This window comes from Pongo abelii, chromosome 17 (assembly GCF_028885655.2).
Source record: "Pongo abelii isolate AG06213 chromosome 17, NHGRI_mPonAbe1-v2.0_pri, whole genome shotgun sequence".
Taxonomy (NCBI): domain Eukaryota; kingdom Metazoa; phylum Chordata; class Mammalia; order Primates; family Hominidae; genus Pongo; species Pongo abelii.
This window is the reverse complement of record NC_072002.2, coordinates 37,736,610-37,758,416: the sequence shown is the minus strand read 5'-3', so window position 1 is coordinate 37,758,416 and position 21,807 is coordinate 37,736,610. Positions and strand designations below refer to the sequence as shown.

General features: G+C 44.4%; 1 protein-coding gene across 1 annotated transcript in view; it reads left to right on the top strand.

The window, feature by feature from the left end:
- Nucleotides 1-21,807, top strand: part of NPC1 (NPC intracellular cholesterol transporter 1) — a 54,359-nt gene that overhangs the window by 24,498 nt on the left and 8,054 nt on the right. The window contains exons 6-19 of the mRNA XM_024235826.3: nucleotides 524-773; nucleotides 3,809-3,882; nucleotides 4,388-4,758; nucleotides 6,019-6,245; nucleotides 9,290-9,390; nucleotides 12,922-13,024; nucleotides 15,889-16,078; nucleotides 16,507-16,689; nucleotides 17,457-17,571; nucleotides 19,587-19,714; nucleotides 19,812-19,952; nucleotides 20,486-20,575; nucleotides 21,023-21,213; nucleotides 21,555-21,670. Coding sequence (XP_024091594.3) covers nucleotides 524-773; nucleotides 3,809-3,882; nucleotides 4,388-4,758; nucleotides 6,019-6,245; nucleotides 9,290-9,390; nucleotides 12,922-13,024; nucleotides 15,889-16,078; nucleotides 16,507-16,689; nucleotides 17,457-17,571; nucleotides 19,587-19,714; nucleotides 19,812-19,952; nucleotides 20,486-20,575; nucleotides 21,023-21,213; nucleotides 21,555-21,670 — 2,280 coding nt within the window. The remainder of the gene's footprint in view (nucleotides 1-523; nucleotides 774-3,808; nucleotides 3,883-4,387; nucleotides 4,759-6,018; nucleotides 6,246-9,289; nucleotides 9,391-12,921; nucleotides 13,025-15,888; nucleotides 16,079-16,506; nucleotides 16,690-17,456; nucleotides 17,572-19,586; nucleotides 19,715-19,811; nucleotides 19,953-20,485; nucleotides 20,576-21,022; nucleotides 21,214-21,554; nucleotides 21,671-21,807) is intronic.

Below are 21,807 nucleotides of genomic sequence, written 5' to 3'. Positions count from 1 at the left end.
GAGGAATCATAATCTGCAATAGGAAGATAAACACATTCAGGTAACTAGTTCATAGTTTCTCCCAGTAAGAGAGGTAACTGGTACATTTATCCTGCTGTGGCTAATTTAGGGGGTGCTGGGAGTGGGAATGGAGGAGGAAATGAATTGCCTTCAGGCATTGCTGTCGTAATTAAAAGAATAAGCAGTTAAAAAGGGGGTGGGAGGCAGCTTTTCTAGAGCCCTGTTATAGTATTAGCTCCTGAGAATGGAGATGGGACATGATTGAAGGGTTACCTTGGTATGTGGTGTACTTGGAGGATTCCTGTATCAGTGACAAACCCGTACGCGCAAGTTTATTGAGGTAACTTAAAATTCCACAGGACGAAGCAGCAAAACATAATTTAATTAAACTAAAACCTCCAATTCTTTTTCTTCTTTCAGTTGTTTTATGTATTTCAGTGGGCTTTTTGTTGAGTTTAAGTATAATACAAAATTTTGGATGTTTTTAATTGAGATTTGTACTCAACACAATTCCTTCCTGTAGATTTTCCTGTCCATGGGATGGAGCCCATGAACAATGCCACCAAAGGCTGTGACGAGTCTGTGGATGAGGTTACAGCGCCGTGTAGCTGCCAAGACTGCTCTATTGTCTGTGGCCCCAAGCCCCAGCCCCCACCTCCTCCTGCTCCCTGGACGATCCTCGGCTTGGACGCCATGTATGTCATCATGTGGATCACCTACATGGTGTTTTTGCTTGTGTTTTTTGGAGCATTTTTTGCAGTGTGGTGCTACAGGTAAGCAGTTTTGTTTGTCACCCAGGGCAAAAAGAGCAAAATTGCCCACTGGCACTTTGAGCTTTCATTTGTCAGAGCTTGGTTACTTAGGACAAGAAACAAATACCTACATGAATACCATTGCATGGATTACTGTGTCCTACAGCTATTCTATAGTAAACCATCAAAGTTCTGTTTAACACTGCAGCATCTGAAATGAACTTTACTGATTTATTCAAAATGATGTGTGATTTAAAGCACCGTGCATTAGCCACTCATTCTTTTTTTTTTTTTTTTTTGGAGCCTGAGTCTCACTCTAGTCGCCCAGGCTGAAGTGCAGTAGTGCGATCTCAGCTCACTGCAATCTCCACCTCCCAGGTTTAAGCAATTCCCCTGCCTCAGACTCTTGAGTAGCTGTGATTACAGGCATCCGCCACCGTACCTGCATGCCTGGCTAATTTTTGTATTTTTAGTAGAGACGGGGTTTCACTGTGTTGGCCAGGCTGATCTCCAACTCCTGACCTCAGGTGATATGCCCGCCTCGGCCTCCCAAAGTGCTGGGATTACAGGCGTGAGCCATCGCGCCCAGCCGGCCACTCATTCTTTAGAAAGTCAGGGTCAAGGCCGGGCTCAGTGGCTCACACCTGTAATCCCAGCACTTTGGGAGGCCAAGGCAGGAGGATCACGAGGTCAGGAGTCCATTGCAAACAGCCCTGGTGACAGTGCGAGACTGTGTCTCAAAAAAAAAAAAAAAAAGTCAGAGTCAAATGAGCGAAATCAGATTCAAATCTAATTAAATGGAGTACTATAGTCCTTTAAGATATTTGCATCTTAATTTAGGACAGTACTTTTTTTACTTTTTATTTTGAAATAATTTTAGACTTAACCAAAAAGTTGCAAAAATGGTAGAATTTATGTATATCCTTTACCCAGTTTCCCTGATGATACAACTTACATAACTCATAGTACATCTAGAACTAGAAATACCATTTGACCCAGCCATCCCATTACTGGGTATATACCCAAAGGATTATAAATCATGCTGCTATAAAGACGCATGCACACGTATGTTTATAGCAGCACTATTCACAATAGCAAAGACTTGGAACCAACTTAAATGTCCAACAACGATAGACTGGATTAAGAAAATGTGGCACATAAACACCATGGAATACTATGCAGCCATAAAAAATGATGAGTTCATGTCCTTTGTAGGGACATGGATGAAACTGGAAACCATCACTCTCAGCAAAATATTGCAAGGACAAAAAACCAAACACCACATGTTCTCACTCATAGGTGGGAATTGAACGATGAGAACACATGGACACAGGAAGGGGAACATCACAGTTCGGGGACTGTTGCGGGGTGGGGGGATGGGGGAGGGATAGCATTAGGAGATATACCTAATGCTAAATGATGAGTTAATGGGTACAGCACACCAACATGGCACATGTACACATATGTAACAAACCTGCACGTTGTGCACATGTACCCTAAAACTTAAAGTATAATAATAATTAAAAAAAAAAAACTCATAGTACAATGATCAAAACCACGAACATGCCATTATTATTACATTATTATTAGCTAAACCACAGATCTTAATCAGATTTCACCAGCTTTTTCTCCAATGCCCTTCCCTGTTTCAGAGTCGCATATTACATTTTTGTGTTTTATGAGTCCCCTCTAATCTGTGACAGAAAGTTCCTCAGTCTTTCCTTTTATGGCCTTGACACTCTTGATGATACTGTTCAGGTATTTTGTAGCGTGCCCTTCCATTTGGCTTTATCTGGTATTTTCTCATGATGAGATTGAAATGAGGTGTTTTGACAGGTACATCACAGAAGTCATGTCATGTCTTTCTCGGTGCATCATGTCAGGGATCCCTGATGTTGATGCATCTCTTTCCTGGTGATGTTAACCTTGATCACTTGCTCAAGGTGATGTCTGCTGAATATCTCCACTGTTAAATTACTGCTTTTCCCTTCGTAATTGATAAATATCTTGGGAGAAGATGCTTTGAGACTATACTAATATTTTGTTCCTCCTCAAACTCAACCACTGATTTTAGCATTCATTGTTGGGTCTTGTCTGCAACAGTTATAACTAAGGTGTTTGCCTAATAGTGACTTTTTTCTCTTTCCCTCTCTTCCTCTCCATTTACTAACTGGACTTCTATGCAGAAAGCTATCCCTTCTCCCTCATTTATTTACTCAGTTATTTACATCATGGACTTTTAATTCTGTGGGTTGTATCCAACACTGTCATTTATCTTGTTACACAAAGTTTTCCAGTTTGGGCCATTGGGAGTGCCTTCTGGCTGGCTTCTGTGTTCTTACATACACCTCCCATCCCCAGCTTTATCTTACATTTCCCTGTCCCTGCCCTGCAAGGAGCTCTGGTTCCTTTTATTGGAGAGTGGTATGTAGAAACGAAGATCTGGGCACTAGGTATGCTCATTGCTACTGGAAAGGGTAGCATGTTTTTTTTTTGTTTGTTTTTTTGAGACGGAGTCTTACTCTGTCACCAGGCTGGAATGCAGTGGCACAATCTCAGCTCACTGCAACCGCTGCCTCCTGGGTTCAAGCAGTTCTCCTGCCTCAGCCTCCCAAGGCACGTGCTACCACACCCAGCTAACCTTTTTGTATTTTTAGTAGAGACAGGGTTTCATCATGTTGGCCAGGTTGGTCTCGATCTCTTGACCTTGTGATCCGCCCACCTTGGCCTCCCAAAGTGCTGGGTTGACAGGCGTGAGCCACTGTGCCCAGCCCAGTAGCGTGTTTTTAAAGGACCTAAAAGTTTTAAATAAAATGAGGGCCACAAGGTGAAATTATCCTTTATTAATTGTTCTGTTAACATCTTCTTAAATTTTCTCCTGAGACTGGTGAGCAGAGGGACCCAGAGCAAGGGAACTTAGGGGAAAGAAGGCAGTAATTAGGGAGGAGGAGGCCAGGAGGAGGAAGAAAGCATTTCATGGGATTACAGGAATGTCCCAAAAACAACCTCACTGTGATGAAGTCCACTAATACTATTTCCTGACTTCTGTTTTTCAGAAAACGGTATTTTGTCTCCGAGTACACTCCCATCGATAGCAATATAGCTTTTTCTGTCAATGCAAGTGACAAAGGTAGGCATATTTGTCCATGAATAAAAGGGTTCAGATGATGCTGTCTGTCATGAGAGCATTCGTTTCCTCAGTGGGGTTGCAGCAGTGGGTGAGGTGGTGTGCCAGTGCTGAGGACACGGCTGCGACCAAGGCAGACATGGTCCTTGCCTTTGTGGCCCTACCATCTAGTGAGGGTAGCACGGCAGAACCAAGTAATTAATCATAGCTGGGGAGGCGCAAAAGCAGCAGGACAAGAGTGGGAATAGCAGGGCAGAGTTGAACCTCACCCTTCAGAGGTTCCTGTGTCGGCATCTCCTCTGTGGGCTGGGAACAGCGCTCATTGAGGGCAGCCAACAAAGGTGGCTTTGCTGAGCAGATAGGTAGCTGAGGGCAGGGGGGTCTCATATATGTCCCCAGGTGGGCTTGATTCCTGCCATGAGATAGCAACTAATGCTTTCCCTGTTCCGACTTTCAGGAATGGCTTGGCTCTTAACCTCCACCTTCCCTTCCTCTCCCGTTCTTCCAGGAGAGGCGTCCTGCTGTGACCCTGTCAGTGCAGCATTTGAGGGCTGCTTGAGGCGGCTGTTCACACGCTGGGGGTCTTTCTGCGTCCGAAACCCTGGCTGTGTCATTTTCTTCTCGCTGGTCTTCGTTACTGCGTGTTCGTCAGGCCTGGTGTTTGTCCGGGTTACAACCAATCCAGTTGACCTCTGGTCAGCCCCCAGCAGCCAGGCTCGCCTGGAAAAAGAGTACTTTGACCAGCACTTTGGGCCTTTCTTCCGGACGGAGCAGCTCATCATCCGGGCCCCTCTCACTGACAAACACACTTACCAGCCGTACCCTTCGGGAGCCGATGTACCCTTTGGACCTCCGCTTGACATACAGATACTGCACCAGGTAACCTGCTGTTTGAAGAAATAAGTCACTCTAGAGGACCTTGTGGTTTGCTGGCTTTTACATGTTGACTACTGCTGGATGGGGATTTGGGGCTGAATGTCATGGTATATCTTGAAAATCTTAGCGTATAATGGCAAAGCTGCCTTTAAGTTAGGTTTCAAGAAAGTGAATGATGTTGAACTTAATGAAATATTTATTGTTGCTCACTTTTGTATTTACTTCAGATAGTAGACCTTGCCTTTTTCTTGAAATTGAGATGAGCAGAGAAAGAAGACTTCAGTGGCATTTCTCTATTGAGGCAGGATATATTTATTAGGAAGTCACCTTAGGAATTTATGAAATGTTTTCTGTTGGTAACTGAAAGTAATATGCAAGGACCCAGAGGCATGAAGCCCTTACTGCTGTCCTGGGGGCTGAGGAAGGAGCTGCCAGATCACCATCCCTGATCCAACCTGTAGGAATGAACTTACCACTGCCTGGACATGGGCACCCAGCCTGTTTTTGGTGAGAGGCACATTTGGGGCAAGATCCATCCCATTGCTCCTAGAAAAGCATGTAAACCTTCCCATTGTCCCTGTCACACTTGCCTTGGAGAACTGTACCTGTGCATAAACTGTGCCGGCTTCTTTTTTAATGAATGTATAATCACATGGTTTTTCCTTTAAACACTGCTCATGTCTACAAGAAAGTCTGAAATCTTGAAAAGCATTAAAATGGTCCCAAGACTTGAATAGAATCTTTTGTCTACCCGGTGACTGACTGTTGCTTTTTCCAGCTTGTTGCTGAAGGTGAACAGCATAGTCATTTACCTCCAAGATCATCTTCTTTGTTAGGAAATAAGGGGACATATATAAATGGCTATAGTGCAGAGCAAGGCAGGAGGTTTTGTGTTACTATTGAGGGGAGGGTCAGGGAGACCAAGAGTCCCCCTCCACTCTCCTCTCTGGCCTCCTGGCTACCGCTGGAGAAGGGTGGAGGGGAGATGGTTGTGTGTCCTATGTTGATAGCTGTTCTGGTCATGGTGTTCCCCCCACCCCCCACCGCTGCTGTGGACACCTCTAACTAGTTTTCTGTTAGAGTGGGCCTGTGGCCTGACCAGTTTTCTTACTGTATTGCACCTTAATTCTCTCCCTCGTCTTAGGAAGTATTTTCCCCAAATACTCTTTGTCTTCTGACCCCTCAGGGCAATGCTGATTAGTCAAGATCTGAGAGAAATGTGACGTGTTTCTGGGTTTGCTTATTTTTAAAATCTTCTTTCAGGTTCTTGACTTACAAATAGCCATCGAAAACATTACTGCCTCTTATAACAATGAGACTGTGACACTTCAAGACATCTGCTTGGCCCCTCTTTCACCGTATAACACGAACTGCACCATTATGAGTGTGTTAAATTACTTCCAGAACAGCCATTCCGTGCTGGACCACAAGAAAGGGGACGACTTCTTTGTGTATGCTGATTACCACACGCACTTTCTGTACTGCGTACGGTAAGTGGCAAGAGACAGTCATTGGTAAACACCATTCTTGGGTCTGACTTAGGGTATATGGGCATAAGCTTGTTTTATGAGCATAACCCAGAGGTGAGCAAACAGAGCAAGACCTTGCCCTGTGAAGCTTACATCTTTTTTGTTTGTTTGTTTTTTTGAGACAGGGTCTTGCTCTGTCACCCAGGCTGGAGTGCAGTGGCGCATTCGTGGCTCACTGTAACCTGCAGCTCCCCAGTTCAAGCGATTCTCATACCTCAGCCTCCTGAGTAGCTAGGACTACAGGTGTGCGCCACCACGCCCAGCTAATTTTTGTATTTTCAGTAGAGATGGGGTTTTGCCCGCCATGTTGGCCAGGCTGGTCTCAAACTCCTGACCTCAGGCGATCCGCCCATCTTGGCCTCCCAAAGTGCTGGGATTACAGGCGTGAGCTTCCATGCCCGGCTGGAAGCTTACATCTTAATGGAGGGAGACGGATGATGGGCACATAACATAATGCTATCATGCCAGCTAGAGATTAGTGCTGTGAGGAGAAAAATAAGGCTGGACAGAGTGGGGGGTACACTGCTTAAGCGTGGAGATGTGCACAAAGGGAGAGGAAAGGACAGCTGGGCACATCACAGGGATGTGTGTTCCCAGCAGAACCAGCAGCAAGTGCAGAGCCCTGGCAGGGAGCTCTCGTGGTGTGTGATTGAGGAGTACAGCTGCCTCTCACCCTTTACCTCGTGCCTGGGTAGCTAACACAGTGTCATGTATCACACCCCCCACACGATTTAAAGATAGAAGAGCCTTTGGTGCCTTTTATTCTCTCTCAGATATATAGCCCAGTCCCCTGTAGTGCCCCAGCTATTTGGGAGGCAGCCTCCCTCTGAGGAGTTGGGGCAGGATAGGTCTGCAGCTCCGCAGCTTTAGATTGGAGGGCCCTGCAGCTGCTTCCCTTAGGAGGCGTGTCTAGCTGGGCAGGGTGCATTTATAATTGGGAATAGTCACCCCAGAAAGCGGTGCTTTGGTGACCTATAGGGGAATCTTAAGGCTTCTCCCAGTAGGGGAAGAGTAGCATGATGCCGGATGGGCCTACTCTCCCTGAATGCTTGGGGCCTGGCCTAGGGACATTTGTTCAGCCAGTTGAGCAACCACAGTGGCTATTTCTTCAGCATGGGAACAGAGAAATTATTCCTTTTTGCCTTTAAGGACACTGCTCAGCCAACTACTTCTCAAGAGCTAAGGACTCTCACTTCTGGTTCTAAAGAACTTTGACCTTGAGTTCTGTTTGTTTGTTACTGGAGTAAGACTTTTTATGCAGTTGGGCTATATTTACTCTGTTTCAAGAATATCACCCCTAAAAACATGAGTTATACTCATGAAAACACAATAGCTTATACTCCGTACCCTAAACCGGCATTCTCCACAGGGTAGACGGTGCAGGCGAGCCATGGGTAATTTGAAGAAAAAAAAAACATTTAATGTTACATAATTTTTATAATTGGACGACCATTTAATGTTACATAAATTTTATAGTTTACTCTCTGTGGCACAAGATAAAAGTCAACAAAAATGAGGTGGGGCAGAGGTGCGTGAGCCTTGTGTTTCCTCAAAGTGGGCATGGTTCCCACCAGTGTGGAAGCAGTACAGGGAGTGGCAGGCTCCTGGCGGCAGGGACCTGAATTGGTTTGTAGTTATGCTTGTGCACGTCCTCATAACCCCAGGCTTGCCCTAGCGCTGTCCCCTTTCCTCTCCCTCCAGCTTTTCCTGGACTTTTTCACCTGAGGGTCCTGCAGTAATGGCAGGTGGCCTGCCCAGAACCATGCCCTGACCTGCTGCTTCTCCCCATTTGTTTAAAGGCCAGTGACAGCTACCAGTTACTCAGACTTGAGGCTTTATCCCTGAATTCTGCCTCGCCCTCGCCTTCCTCATGGGGTTCTTACGGGTCTGAGCCTCTGGATGGTCTCTCAGATTTCTGCTGTGGATGAAGGGACTCAGCTGCTCGCTGCAGGTCACCTGACCTCCCTCATGCTGTCACCCATCCGCTCTGATGGGTGGGTCATATGCAGAAGCTTCTCAGCACCTGGCCAAGTTGTAGCTGATGGTCTGTCTGAAAATGCTGGTTCCCTCTCCACTGGCCGACTGTCTGTCTGCACTGCACTGCCAGTTGCCTCTTGCCTGGGCCATTGCGCTAACATCTCCACTTACTGTTCCACCTGCCTCCTGTTTTTTTGCCATTTCCAGACCTTCCACTTTGCCACGCAAGCTATCTTTGTAAAACAGCTCAATGATATTTCTTTCCCAGAAATCTCTAATTGTTCCCCAGTGCCTCCAGAATAAAAATCCAAACTACTTAACTGGCACTGAGTCCTTTTATTTTGCATTTGTCTGTCCATTACTCTTCCCAGACCGGCGCCCTCCTTCAGGAGCCACCTTGGTGGGCACCCCATGCTCTATGACAGGACATCTTTTCTTTGAATTATTATTATTATTATTTTTTTAGAGATGGGATCTTGCTATGTTGTCCAGGCTGGACTCAAACTCCTGGGTTATAGCCATCCTTCTGCCTCAGCTTCCTCAGTAGCTGGGATTAGGCGTGCCGCCATACCCGGCATACAGGACTTGCCAAACCACCATCTTGCTCTCATTCCCTCTCACTGTTCTCTCTCCCTCCCTTTTTCCTCCCACAGTTGTAATTGTGTGAGACACCCTTTTGTCCTCCCTCTTTGGTGAAATCCCCCTCATCCTCGGAGCTCTGGGTCTGTACAGTCTCTTCCTCTTGGCTATAATTTTGCCTTTTAGTGTTTGCTCCCTCCTCTGTGCCTGCGTAGCACCATGCACCATGTGCCATTGATGGCACTGGGCTGTATTTGCCTGCCTCTTGCCCAGTGATTCTGAGCTCCCAAAGGTGAGTGCTGAGCTGTATTATTCAACTGAGAAACCTCAGGGCCCATGTTGTCCTTAGAATACAGCCAGCCTCATCAAATGTTCACTGTGTAAATGTTTAGGGCCCTGATGTCTTGAGGCCCTTCTAACTGGGAGGTGTTTTCTAAACTTTTTGGCAGGGCTCCTGCCTCTCTGAATGATACAAGTTTGCTCCATGACCCTTGTCTGGGTACGTTTGGTGGACCAGTGTTCCCGTGGCTTGTGTTGGGCGGCTATGATGGTAAGTAAGAGGAGCTTTGACTTTTCCTTTTAGATAAAGTCATCTCGGTTTTGTTATTAGCATCAAGTGGTAATTATGAAGATTTCATAAATTGGGCAGTTTTGTTAATTTCCTACCGCTTGAATCCCAGAATAGTATCTCCTTTGGCTTTGGGTTTGGGTTTCATTCCAGATTTAAAAGAAGTGGATTGGGTTAGCCATTTTTAGATCACACATGCCTTTGAGAAGCTGTCGAAGGCTAAGTACCTTTCCCCAGAATAATGCAGTTGCAAACCTCTGCATTGTTGTTCAGCTTGAAGGAGATCATGGGCCTTCGAAGTTCATTTATAGACCCTCTAGGGAGCTCATGGACCTCAGGTAAGAACCCCTGTGATAGAGAAAAGATAGTATGTGAGGTATGTGGAAAAAGAAACAAAGTTGATGGATTTTTTTTCTTCTAAGCCAGTCAGTTGAGTATTTGGACACTCTTACAGTGTGAAGAGCAGCTGGTTTGCTCTTTTCTGGTTCCTGTAGCACTTTAGAACCAATTGTACTTGATAAAATGAGGTGATGATTCATGTGACACCTTTGGCATCTTAAGCCAAATTACAGGCTCAACAGGTTTTGCTCAGCCAGTTAAGAATCCAGATAGGTTTTCTTGTCCTCACTTGGTGGCAGGGGAGAAGTTGCAATCTGTATTTAAAATTTACTGTGCATCAGAGAGGAAAATGCCATTTCTAATTGTTGGAAAAGGGATGGTGTCAGCGACTGGCTAGCCATAGGGGAAACAACTGACTTTGATCTCTATCTTGTTCATTTCACCAAAATAAATTCCAGATGGATAAAAGATTGAAATGTAAGAACTGGGCCGGGCGCGGTGGCTCACGCCTGTAATCCCAGCACTTTGGGAGGCCGAGGCGGATGGATCACGAGGTCAGGAGATCGAGACCATCCTGGCTAACACGGTGAAACCCTATCTCTACTAAAAATATATTTTTTTAAATTAGCTGGGTGTGGTGGCAGGTGCCTGTGGTCCCAGCTACTCGGGAGGCTGAGGCAGGAGAGTGGCGTGAACCCCGGAGGTGGAGCTTGCAGTGAGCCAAGATCAAGTCACTGCACTCCAGCCTGGGCGACAGAGCGAGACTCCATCTCAAAAAAAAAAAAAGAAATGTAAGAACTGGAAGAAAATTCAGGAGGCATTTTAAAAAATAATTTTTAAGTGGAAAAGATATTTCTAAGCAAGACACAAAATTCAGAAGCCCCAAAAGGAAAGACTGATGAATTTGAGTACATGAAAATTTTCATTTGTGGAAAACAAACATACAGTTAAAAAAACAAAACTGGGCCGAGAGTTATTCATGCCTGTAATCCCAGCACTTTGGGAGGCAGAGGTGGGCACATCACTTGAGCTAGGAGTTTGAGACCAGCCTGAGCAACATGGAGAAACCCTGTCTCTGCAAAAAATACAAAAATTAGCTGGGCATGGTGGTGCATGCTTGCAGTCTCAGCTACTCGGGAGGCTGAGGTGGGAGGATCACTTGAGCCCAGGAGGTTGAGGCTGCAGTAAGCTGAGATTGCACCACATTCCAGCCTGGGTGACAGAGCGAGACCTTGCCAAAAAAAAAAAAAAGAAAAAAAGAAAAAACTGGACAAAAATATTAGTATGCATAGCAGACAGCATTTTCTTAATAAATAAAGATCTCATCTCACCCTGGCCAAAATGTGAAACCCTGTCTCTACTAAAAATACAAAAAAAATTAGCCACACGTGGTGGTGTGTGCCTGTAGTCCCAGCTACTCGGAAGGCTGAGGCAGGAGAATCACTTGAATCCTGGAGGTGGAGTTTGCAGTGAGCCGAGATCATGCCATTGCACTCCAGCCTGGGTGACAAGAGCAAGACTCCGTCTTAAAAAAAAAAAAAAAAAAGTGAAAAAAAGATCAACAACCTGAAAGAAAAGTGGGTAAGGCCATGTGAAAGTTAACAAAAGAAGAAATACAAAAAAAAGGTTTTTATTTTATTTTTCAGAGACAGAGTCTTGCTCTGTTGCCCAGGCTGGAGTGCAGTGGCGTGATCTTGGCTCACTGCAACCCCTGCCTCCCAGGTTCAAGCAATTCTTCTGCCTCCACCTCGTGAGTAGCTGGAATTACAGGCATGTATCACCAGGCCCAGCTAATTTTTTGTATTTTTAGTAGAGACACGTTTTGCCTTGTTGCCCGAACTGGTCTTGAACTCCTGACCTAAGGTGATCCACCCACCTTGGCCTCCCAAAGTGCTGGGATCATAGGCATGAGCCACGACGCCCAGCCTCAGTAAATATTTTCTTGACTAAAGTAATGAAAAGGGAGGCCAAGGCAGGAGGATTGCTTGAGCCTGAGAAGTCAAGGCTTCAGTAAACCATGATTGTGCCACTGCACTCCAGCCAGGGCAACAGAGTGAGATCCTGTCTCTAAAAAAGAAGAAAAAAAGGAATGAAAAATAGTTCAGCTTCTTTGGAAGGCAGTTTGGGAGAATTTGTCAAAATTAGAAATATACATAGTTTTTGATTCATTGATTATGCTTTAAGAATTGATTCTAGCCAGGTGCAGTGGCTCATGCCTATAATCCCAGCACTTTGGGAGGCCAAGGCAGGAGGATCGCTTGAGCCCAGTAGTTCAAGTCCAGCCTGGGCAACATGACAAAATCCCATCTCTACATATAATACAAGAATTAGCCAGCAATGGTGGTGCATACCTTTAGTCCCAGCTACTGGGAGGCTGAGGCAGGAGGATTGATTGAGTTCGGGTGGTCAGGGCCACAAAAAGCCGTGATTGCACCACTGCACTTCAGCCTGGGCAACAGAACAACACTGTCCCCCTCTCCTGCCCCCACCCCAAAAAAAGAAAAAAGATTTGTTTCTACAAGTATGTGTTTTACACATTAAAATATTTGTAGGCTATTTATAGTAACTTTGTAATAGAAAAAATTGCAAACCTACTCATCAGTGAGGGGGATTGGCTAAAGTATACCAGAAAATACTGTAGGAAAAGAATAAGGAAACTCTTTGTGGAGCAGTCTCCAAGATACAAAATTTTAAAATGTAATGTGCAGAATAGTATTTTACTGTTTGTGTGGTTAAGAGGGAAAGGGGAAGAATCTGTGTGTTTGCTTGTGTGTGTGTGGAGCAGCTCTGGAAAGATTCGTAGATGGTCACAGTATGGGGAGGAGAACTGAGACAATGAAATAGATGTTGGAGAAGGAGAGAGAATTTTCAATAAACACTTTTCTGTTCTGTTTGAAATTGTTAACATGCATGTACTGTATCCTTTAAAAAAAAAAAAAAAAAGAGTTACTCTTCCTGAATGATAACCATGCCTACCTCAGATAAAAAATCCTTTTTATTCATTAACTGAAGTACATAAAGACTATTTCAGCAAACTCTTGTTTAATTCTTAGAGCCCAGAGATATAGTCCATAGCTCCAGTGAGAAATCTGTGTTGTGATTTTTCCCCTGGTATGTGTCTAATTTTCTGCATGCTTGTAATCTGCTTTTTGATGTCACATTTTTCCTTTCTAGATCAAAACTACAACAACGCCACTGCCCTTGTGATTACCTTCCCTGTCAATAATTACTATAATGATACAGAGAAGCTCCAGAGGGCCCAGGCCTGGGAAAAAGAGTGAGTCACTCATGGGTGTGAGCAGACTGTCCTTGCATTGTGGGAAGCTAGACACTTGCAGCAAGCACTTAAACTTCATTTTCTAAATTAACCAATGGCAGATCTGAGTTATGTAATTTTGTTCACTTGGTGCTAATGATGCTAAGAAGAAACTGTAAACACATTTACCTTTGAGCAGATGCTTTAAACAGCTCTCCCTCCACAGGAATGCAAAAGTGTGCAAAAAAAGGTTCCTTGCATTATTTTTACTTATTTCATTTATTTTTTGAGACTGGGTTCACTTTTGCCCAGGCTGGGGTGCAGTGACTGAATCTCAGCTCACTGCACCCACAACCTCCTACGCTCAAGTGATCCTCCCACCTCAGCCTCCCGAGTAGCTGAGACTACACGTGCATGCCATCACATCCAGCTAATTTTTGTATTTGTTTGTAGAAACAGGGTTTTGCCATGGTGCCCAGGCTGATCTTGACCTACTAACCTCAGGTGATTCACCCTCCTCGGCCTCCCAAAGTGCTGGGATTACAGGTGTGAGCCACTGCACCCAGCCACCTGCATTGTTTTCTAACAGCAAAACTTGGGAGCATGCTGAATGTATTTAATAAGGAATGAATACAATAGAATATTGTGCTGTCATAGAAGACAGTGAAGTAAATAAATGGTCCATGATGTATATTTGTATAAATATATATTGTTTATGCTGCTGTCCATGCTTAGAAAAAAATATCAAGCAAATGACCTGAGAAATTAACTGTGTTTGTGACCTCTAGAGAATGGCAAGAGAGGACTTAGGAGGCCAGGTTGCACTTTATACCTTCCAGTACTTTTTAAAAATTGTTTTATTGAGATATGGTACATGTATCATACAGTTCACCCACTTAAAGTATACAGTTCAGGCTGGGAATGGTGGTTCACACTTGTAGTCCCAGCACTTTGGGAGGCCCAGACGAGAGGCTCACTTGAGGCCAGGAGTTCAAGACCAGCCTAGGCAATGTTTGCATGTCTGTAAAAAAAAAAAAAAAGAAGAAAAAAGGAAAATTTAAAAAGGAAAAAAAGTGTACAATTCAATAGCTTTACTATATTCACGTATATGTGCAGCCATCACCACAGTCAATTTTAGGAACATTTTCATTACTCCACAGTAAAACTCTGTACCCTTTAACTAACACCCTCCATCTTTTCATCCTCCTATCCACAGCCCTAGGCAACCACTAAAATACTTTCTGTCTCTGGAAATTTTCCTATTCTGGACTTTTATGTGCATAGAATAATATGTGGACTTTTTTGTCTGGCTATCATTGAACATAATATTCTCAAGTTTCATTCATGTTGTGGCGTGTATCAGTACTCCATTCCTTTTCATTCCATTGTACGGATATACCACATTGTGTGCATTTATCAACTGACGCACACTTGGGCTGTTTCCATTTTGGCTATTATGAATAATGCTGCTGTGAACACTTGAGTACAAGTTCTTGTGGATGTGAGTTTTCATTTCTTTTGGGTATATACCTAGTAGTAGAATTGCTGAGTCATAGGGTAAGTCCACCTTGAATAGTTTGAAGAACTGCCAGACCGTTTTCCAAAGTGGCTATAGCGCCTTACGTCACCACCAGCAGTCCATGAAACTTCCAATTCTTTCACATCCTCGTCAACACTTTTTATTATCTGACTTTGTGATTCTAGCTATCTTCATGGGTGTGAAGTGGTATATCATTGTGGTTTTGATTTAGTAGACTGAATGCATTTTTTTTTTTTTTTTTTTTTTTGAGACAGAGTCTCGCTCTGTCTTCCAGGCTGGAGTGCAGCAGTGGCATGATCTCAGCTCGCTGCAGCCTCTGCCTTCCAGGTTCAAGTGATTGTCGTGCCTCAGCCTCCCAAGTAGCTGGGATTACAGGCACCTGCCACCACGCCCGGCTAATTTTTGTATTTTTAGTAGAGATGGGCTTTCACCATGTTGGCCAGGCTAGTCTCGAACTCTTGACCTCAGGTGGTCTGCCAGCCTCAGCCTCCCAAAGTGCTGGAATTACAGGCATCAGCCACTGAGCCCAGCCCTAAACTTACTTTAATTCAGCATGTATGGAACCTTAGCTGTAATCTGATAGTCTCCAGTGTGGAAGAATAATGAAGTGGCTGGGCATGGTGCCTGTAATCCCAGCACTTAGGGATGTGGAGGCAGGAGGAATGCCTTGAGGCCAGGAGTTTGAGACCAGCCTGCACAATAAGGCAAAGACCCCATCTCTACTAAAAATTTTTAAAATTAGCCAGGCATGGGGATATGTCTCTGTAGTACCAGCTACTCAAGAGGCTAAGGCAGGAGGATCTCTTAAGCTGAGGAGTTTGAGGCTGCAGTGAGCTATAATCGTGCCACTGTACTCCAGCTGAGGCAACAGAGCGAGACTCTATTTCAAAACAGGAACAAAAGCAAACAAAGGATCCTAATGCAGGATAAAGGTTAAGAAAACATGGCCTTTGAGCCGGGCACAGTGGCTCACGCCTGTGATCCCAGCACTTTGGGGAGGCTGAGGCAGGTGGATCACTTGAGGTCAGGAGTTTGAGACTAGCCTGGCCAACATGGTGAAACCGTGTCTCTACTAAAAATACCAAAATTAGCCGGGCCTGGTGGCGCATGCCTGGAGTCCCAGCTACTCAGGAGGCTGGGGCAGGAGAAGCACTCAAACCCGGGAGGTGGAGCTTGCAGTGAGCTGAGATTGTGCCATTGCACTTCAGCCTGGGCAACAGAGCGAGACTCCGTCTCAAAACAAAAAAAAGAAAACGTGGCCTTTGTATCATGAAAGTTAGGAAGAAATTTCTTACTTAGCTGTCAGTTAGTTTAACTAAAAATATAACATTTGGTTACCTTTTAGGTTTATTAATTTTGTGAAAAACTACAAGAATCTCAATCTGACCATTTCCTTCACTGCTGAACGAAGTATTGAAGATGAACTAAATCGTGAAAGTGACAGTGATGTCTTCACCATTGTAATTAGCTATGCCATCATGTTTCTGTATATTTCCCTAGCCTTGGGGCACATCAAAAGCTGTCGCAGGCTTCTGGTAAGCCGGAGGGGTGTGTATGTTCTAGAGGTTAACAGCAGTGCACAGTGTAATGTCATATTTTTGCCTCTTTATTCTTAATCCATTATGTTTAAAACTGCCGTAAATTCCCACGTTTTAATTGTATGTAACATTTCTGTTGCCTACATCTATTTTCTTCATTGCAACTTTTTGGTTTATCTTAAAGTTTATTTCACATAATCCAGTTTTTTCTTATTTGTCCAGTCCATCACCTAGGAATGCAAACTCATAACATGTGTTGCCCGGGCAGACCTAGAAATGTTTACAAGTCCTCTCTGAAACACAGAATTGTACTTTCAACTCTAGGTTTGATACAGCCCGGTAAAGTAAAAAGGAGGACCTTTTAGTAACAAGTGGGACAGACAACCCTGTAACTAACTGGTGATTGTGTCTGTCGCCCCTCTCAGGTGGATTCGAAGGTCTCACTAGGCATCGCGGGCATCTTGATCGTGCTGAGCTCGGTGGCTTGCTCCTTGGGTGTCTTCAGCTACATTGGGTTGCCCTTGACCCTCATTGTGATTGAAGTCATCCCATTCCTGGTGCTGGCTGTTGGAGTGGACAACATCTTCATTCTGGTGCAGGCCTACCAGGTATACTTCCATATTCTCACGGGGCTCAGCATCTGTTCAAGTTTCAGGGTCTGTGAATGGCTCCTGGGCTCCACATTCGTGAGTGTGGCCTGTGAGGGTGTTTTGTTTCCTTTCCCTGTGTGGCTCATCGGTCTTCTTGACTTGCTGTGGACATTGTAGGATCAAGAATTTCACCCCTCTTTTTGGTTGTTGAAATAGTAGATATAAAGGAAGAATTTTGTTTTAAATTGTATCTTTAAATAGTGTATTTTAATAGTATCTTTTCATTTTAATTAGTATCATGTGTACAAAAAGGGCTAACACACTTTTGGAAAAGATTTTGGGTACGAATGCTATTAAAATGTTGTTCAGCATAGTATAGAATGTTAGATTCATTTTGCCCAAAGGTGCCACTAAAAAGGCAAAAGGTCAACACGTGTCCTGCTGCTGTAGAAGGTGGTCTCAGTCGTCCTGTAGACCCGACCTGGGCGGAGACTCAGTGCACGTGAGAGTGATGTTCAGTGGTCCAGTCCCCTGCCGCCTGTGTTCCAAGTATTTTCCTGATAATGTGGCTCAGCTTTCCCTTTAGTTTCTCATTTGGTACCTAGCTCCGTCGTGCAGAAATACTCTGAGAACATTGGAGTCCCCCACTGAAGTTTATGTGCTTAGAAGACACTGCTAATCGTCTACTAATCATTTATTTTTACCCTTGAGTTAACACAAGGCAGCAAGAAGTGGCATTGTTATTGAGAAATTTTAATGTCGCATAATTTTTTTTTTTTTTTAAGAGAGATGAACGTCTTCAAGGGGAAACCCTGGATCAGCAACTGGGCAGGGTCCTAGGAGAAGTGGCTCCCAGTATGTTCCTGTCATCCTTTTCTGAGACTGTAGCGTTTTTCTTAGGTAATTATGCTTTCAATCCTACCAGTCCTGTAGTCTGCTGAGCCTGGAGAAAGAAGGAGCTGGCTACCTGAACATGTCCCTTTGTGTTGCTTCCTTTTTTTTTTTTTTTTTTTTTTTTATCTGAGACGGAGTCTCACTCTGCTACCCAGGCTGGAGCGCAGTGGTGCAATCTCAGCTCACTGCAGCCTCCGCCTCCCGGGTTCAAGCGATTTTCCTGCCTCAGCCTCCCAAATAGCTGGGATTAAAGGCACGTACCACCACGCCCAGTTAATTTTTTGCATTTTTAATAGAGACGGGGGTTTCACCATGTTGGCCAGGCTGGTCTCAAACTCCTGAGCTCAGGTGATCTACCTGCCTCGGCCTCCCAAAGTGCTGAGATTACAGGCGTGAGCCCCCGCGCCCAGCCTGTGTTGTCTCCTCTTTTTAAGCTTTGTTCTGCACTGGGAAAGTATCACCGAATGGACCACAGAAAAATTGGCAGCAGTAACTTAGGTGTGATTTTGCAAGTGGCTTCCTTCTCATTTAACTGTCAGGACAGCATTGATGTTGGGGTTCAGGGTGAAAGAGACCTAGAGTTCGTCTTGCCACTTTCCCCTTTTGGTAGCCACTGGGAATGTTGATAGTTGAAAATGGCATCCTTGAGTAGTCACTGAATCCTTCTCCACATGACACTCTAAGCAGCAGCTCCCAAATCCACAGGCACTCGCTTACAAGATGTTTGCCATTGTTTTCAAAGGCAGTCTTTCTCTTCTGTGCACACAACTCATTGGGGAAGCAGCCTTGTTAATGACCAGAAGCTCTTGACTCACCACATTACAAGGAGCCAGAATAAGCTGGAACAAAGTCAGCACTTCTGTGTTTCTTTCACATAGAGAATCATCAAATAGACTCACTAGTGGGGCTGTCTGCCCCATGTCTGAAGTGTAGTAAGAGCAAAGTGACTCTGTCCACTGTAGAGGAGGCTGGACTGGAATCACTCAGTCCAAATAAGACCATCCACGGGCCACAAACTGCAATGCCTACGTGGCTGCGAGGTCAGCTTAATCAGGGCCATTGTAAGGTCATTGTAGGTGGTAGTCTTTCACCACAGATACACTGCTAGCTTGTTATTCTTCATCTCCACAAAGCCATGTGCTTTTGAAACTTGTAGCCCTATAGTTCCTTTTGACAAACACAGGTGCAAAAAAAAAAAAAAAACTTTCTTTTTTTCACTACTATTATTAGAAAACCAGTGCAAGTGTGATGATAATAGCAGCAGACTGTGCCTCAAGGTTGGAGTGACCTTGGGACAGTTGGAGTGAGTAGGGATTGTGGCACCCCAAGTGCACGTGTCCTATCTAAAAAGACAGTTATGTGTGGCCAACCCAGTGCTACAAGGTCTGTTTTGTTGTTGTTGTTGTTGTTGTTTTTCTTCCAAGCAAAGCTGTGAATCTAGATTTTTGTGTAAAATGCCATTGTTAAATATTGGCAACTTATAAAAAAAAGTTTTTTAATCTTAAGATGGGTTGATACAGTGTGGGCTAAACAGGAACCATCTGATTCATGGGCTGCCAGTTTGCAGTTTCCAAGTCTTACCCTCATGCCTTTGATCCTCACTCGATTGTCGATTACCTCTTAACTAAACTGGGAGGCTAGTGTTGATGTAATAAATGGAAAATACTGTCCATTTCTTACAGTGAAGCATAGAAAGTACTATAAGAAATGGCCTGTATTAGTGGTTCTCAAATTTTAATGTGCGTGAATTTGCCGTGAACCTGAGTATAGTAGAATTGGGGTTGAATTCCTGTCATAACTAGGATGGGGCTTCCCAAATGGTCTGGTGCTGAGTGTGCTTTGAAAAGCACTGGCTTATCACCTCCTGTCCCAGTTCTGGTGTCATGTCCAGCCGCAGCATGCCTTCTCATGCGTTTGGCCTGTGCTGGCTCCTTGTATCTGTACATGCACATGAACATAAGACCTGTAGAGAGCCCCCTGCTGTAAACAGAAGTGACGCAGAGCCCTTCTCTCCCCAACAGGAGCATTGTCCATGATGCCAGCCGTGCACACGTTCTCTCTCTTTGCGGGATTGGCAGTCTTCATTGACTTTCTTCTGCAGATTACCTGTTTCGTGAGTCTCTTGGGGTTAGACATTAAACGTCAAGAGGTAAGTTGGTGCCAGGATTATAGTCTATTTAATTTGAGTCTAGAATCTAGAGGAAGCAGCTAGCGGGTATAACCTTTGTTCCCCTCTGTCCCCTCAGAAAAATCGGCTAGACATCTTTTGCTGTGTCAGAGGTGCTGAAGATGGAACAAGCGTCCAGGCCTCAGAGAGCTATTTGTTTCGCTTCTTCAAAAACTCCTATTCTCCACTTCTGCTAAAGGACTGGATGAGACCAATTGTGGTATGCGCTTATCTGTGGTTTTTGTCTTTCCTCTCACTGAAGCAGATTATCACATGCCTTCTAAGAAGCCAGACAGCCTGGGAAGGAGATTCTTAAAGCTGTTAAATGTATCTTAAAAAAAAGCAAAAGCAAATATGGAACAGTAGATAAAATGTTTTTCCCGTGAGCTTTTATCAGTCCATATAAACAAGAGTTTTCTTTAAGTTTTTTATTTTGAAATAGTTTCAGATTCACAGAAAGTTGCAAAGAAACTTTTATTTTTCCTCTTAATGATGAGGAAATAGAAGCCAACAGAGGTGAAGTGGTTTGCCCCAAGTCACTCAGCCCGTAAGTGGCAGAGTCAGGATTTGCACCCAGGAATTTGGACTCCTGGTGCTGTGGTCTCACCCACTGCCCTGTACTCCCTATTAGCCTGTCATTTAAGCTTTTCCATTTTAAAAAATCCTGCTTTTTGTGTGTGCTTAAGATTTTATTTCTGGTCGTAAGTTTATTTACTAAGCAGTCTCTGTCTTATGATTCATTTGTTGTTCCAGATAGCAATATTTGTGGGTGTTCTGTCATTCAGCATCGCAGTCCTGAACAAAGTAGATATTGGATTGGATCAGTCTCTTTCGATGCCAGATGTAAGAAGACTTCCTTTTCTTCTTTTAACTTCTTTAGCTGATGATGAATACATTTTTCAAAACATGCACGTGGGTGTTTCAAGCAAGTGCCTGCTTCTAACTGCAAATGGTGACAGGGTTTCCAGGGTTAGAACTGCCCCAGTGCACTGCCGGTGTGGGCTGTCTGGCATTCTGACTGAGCCCCTCTGGGCACAGCTGCAGAACATGAACAATCAGTCTTATAAGGTTACCTTATGAGATGCTCTCCTGATTGTGGGGCTAGCAGGAGGAGCACCCTGCGGCCCTGGGCGGAAGACTGGCGGTGTTAGGAATCATGAGTCCAGCTGGAGGCATCTCAGCCAGGAACCTCCTGGCACACCCTCTTATTCTCCATGATCCTCGCCTTGCTTAGTTACTATCAGAGTGTTCACACTATCAGAGTGTTCTATTCTTTTATCTTTCTTTCAGGACTCCTACGTGGTGGATTATTTCAAATCCATCAGTCAGTACCTGCATGCGGGTCCGCCTGTGTACTTTGTCCTGGAGGAAGGGCACGACTACACTTCTCCCAAGGGGCAGAACATGGTGTGCGGCGGCATGGGCTGCAACAACGATTCCCTGGTGCAGCAGATATTTAACGCGGCGCAGATGGACAACTAGTCAGTACTGCCTTGTCTTGTACTTCAGAAGCAGTGGAGGGGGCTCTCAGCCAGGCAGTCAGCTCAGGCCTGAAATGTCTCACTGAAAATAGACTTTCTTGGAAAAGTTGTTTTTATGCAAAATGTATGTTAAATCTGGCTTTACCTTAACAAAACCTTTGAAAGGACTGATTTACCACCTAATACTTTGAAGGCTTTTTTCGTTAAGTGCTCATGTAGTTTTTCTTTTGACTGTTAGCAGTATAAAATGTAGAAAAGGAAGTTAGGTTTTAAGAAAAAGTACTGAAACTAAAGACTTCCTCCCTGTGGAGCAGGTCAGTAACCCTGTCTCTCCTCTCTAGTACCCGAATAGGCTTCGCCCCCTCGTCCTGGATCGATGATTATTTCGACTGGGTGAAGCCACAGTCATCTTGCTGTCGAGTGGACAATATCACTGACCAGTTCTGCAATGCTTCAGGTACTTTCTCTTTTACCAAATCTTTCCCGTTTTGCTGAAAAATTTTCAAATTATCATTTAAAAATCATTTGCATCGTGCCTCAGTTTATACCTATTTGTATATGAAAGCTGGGTCTCCCTGTGTCATCATTCCTTTC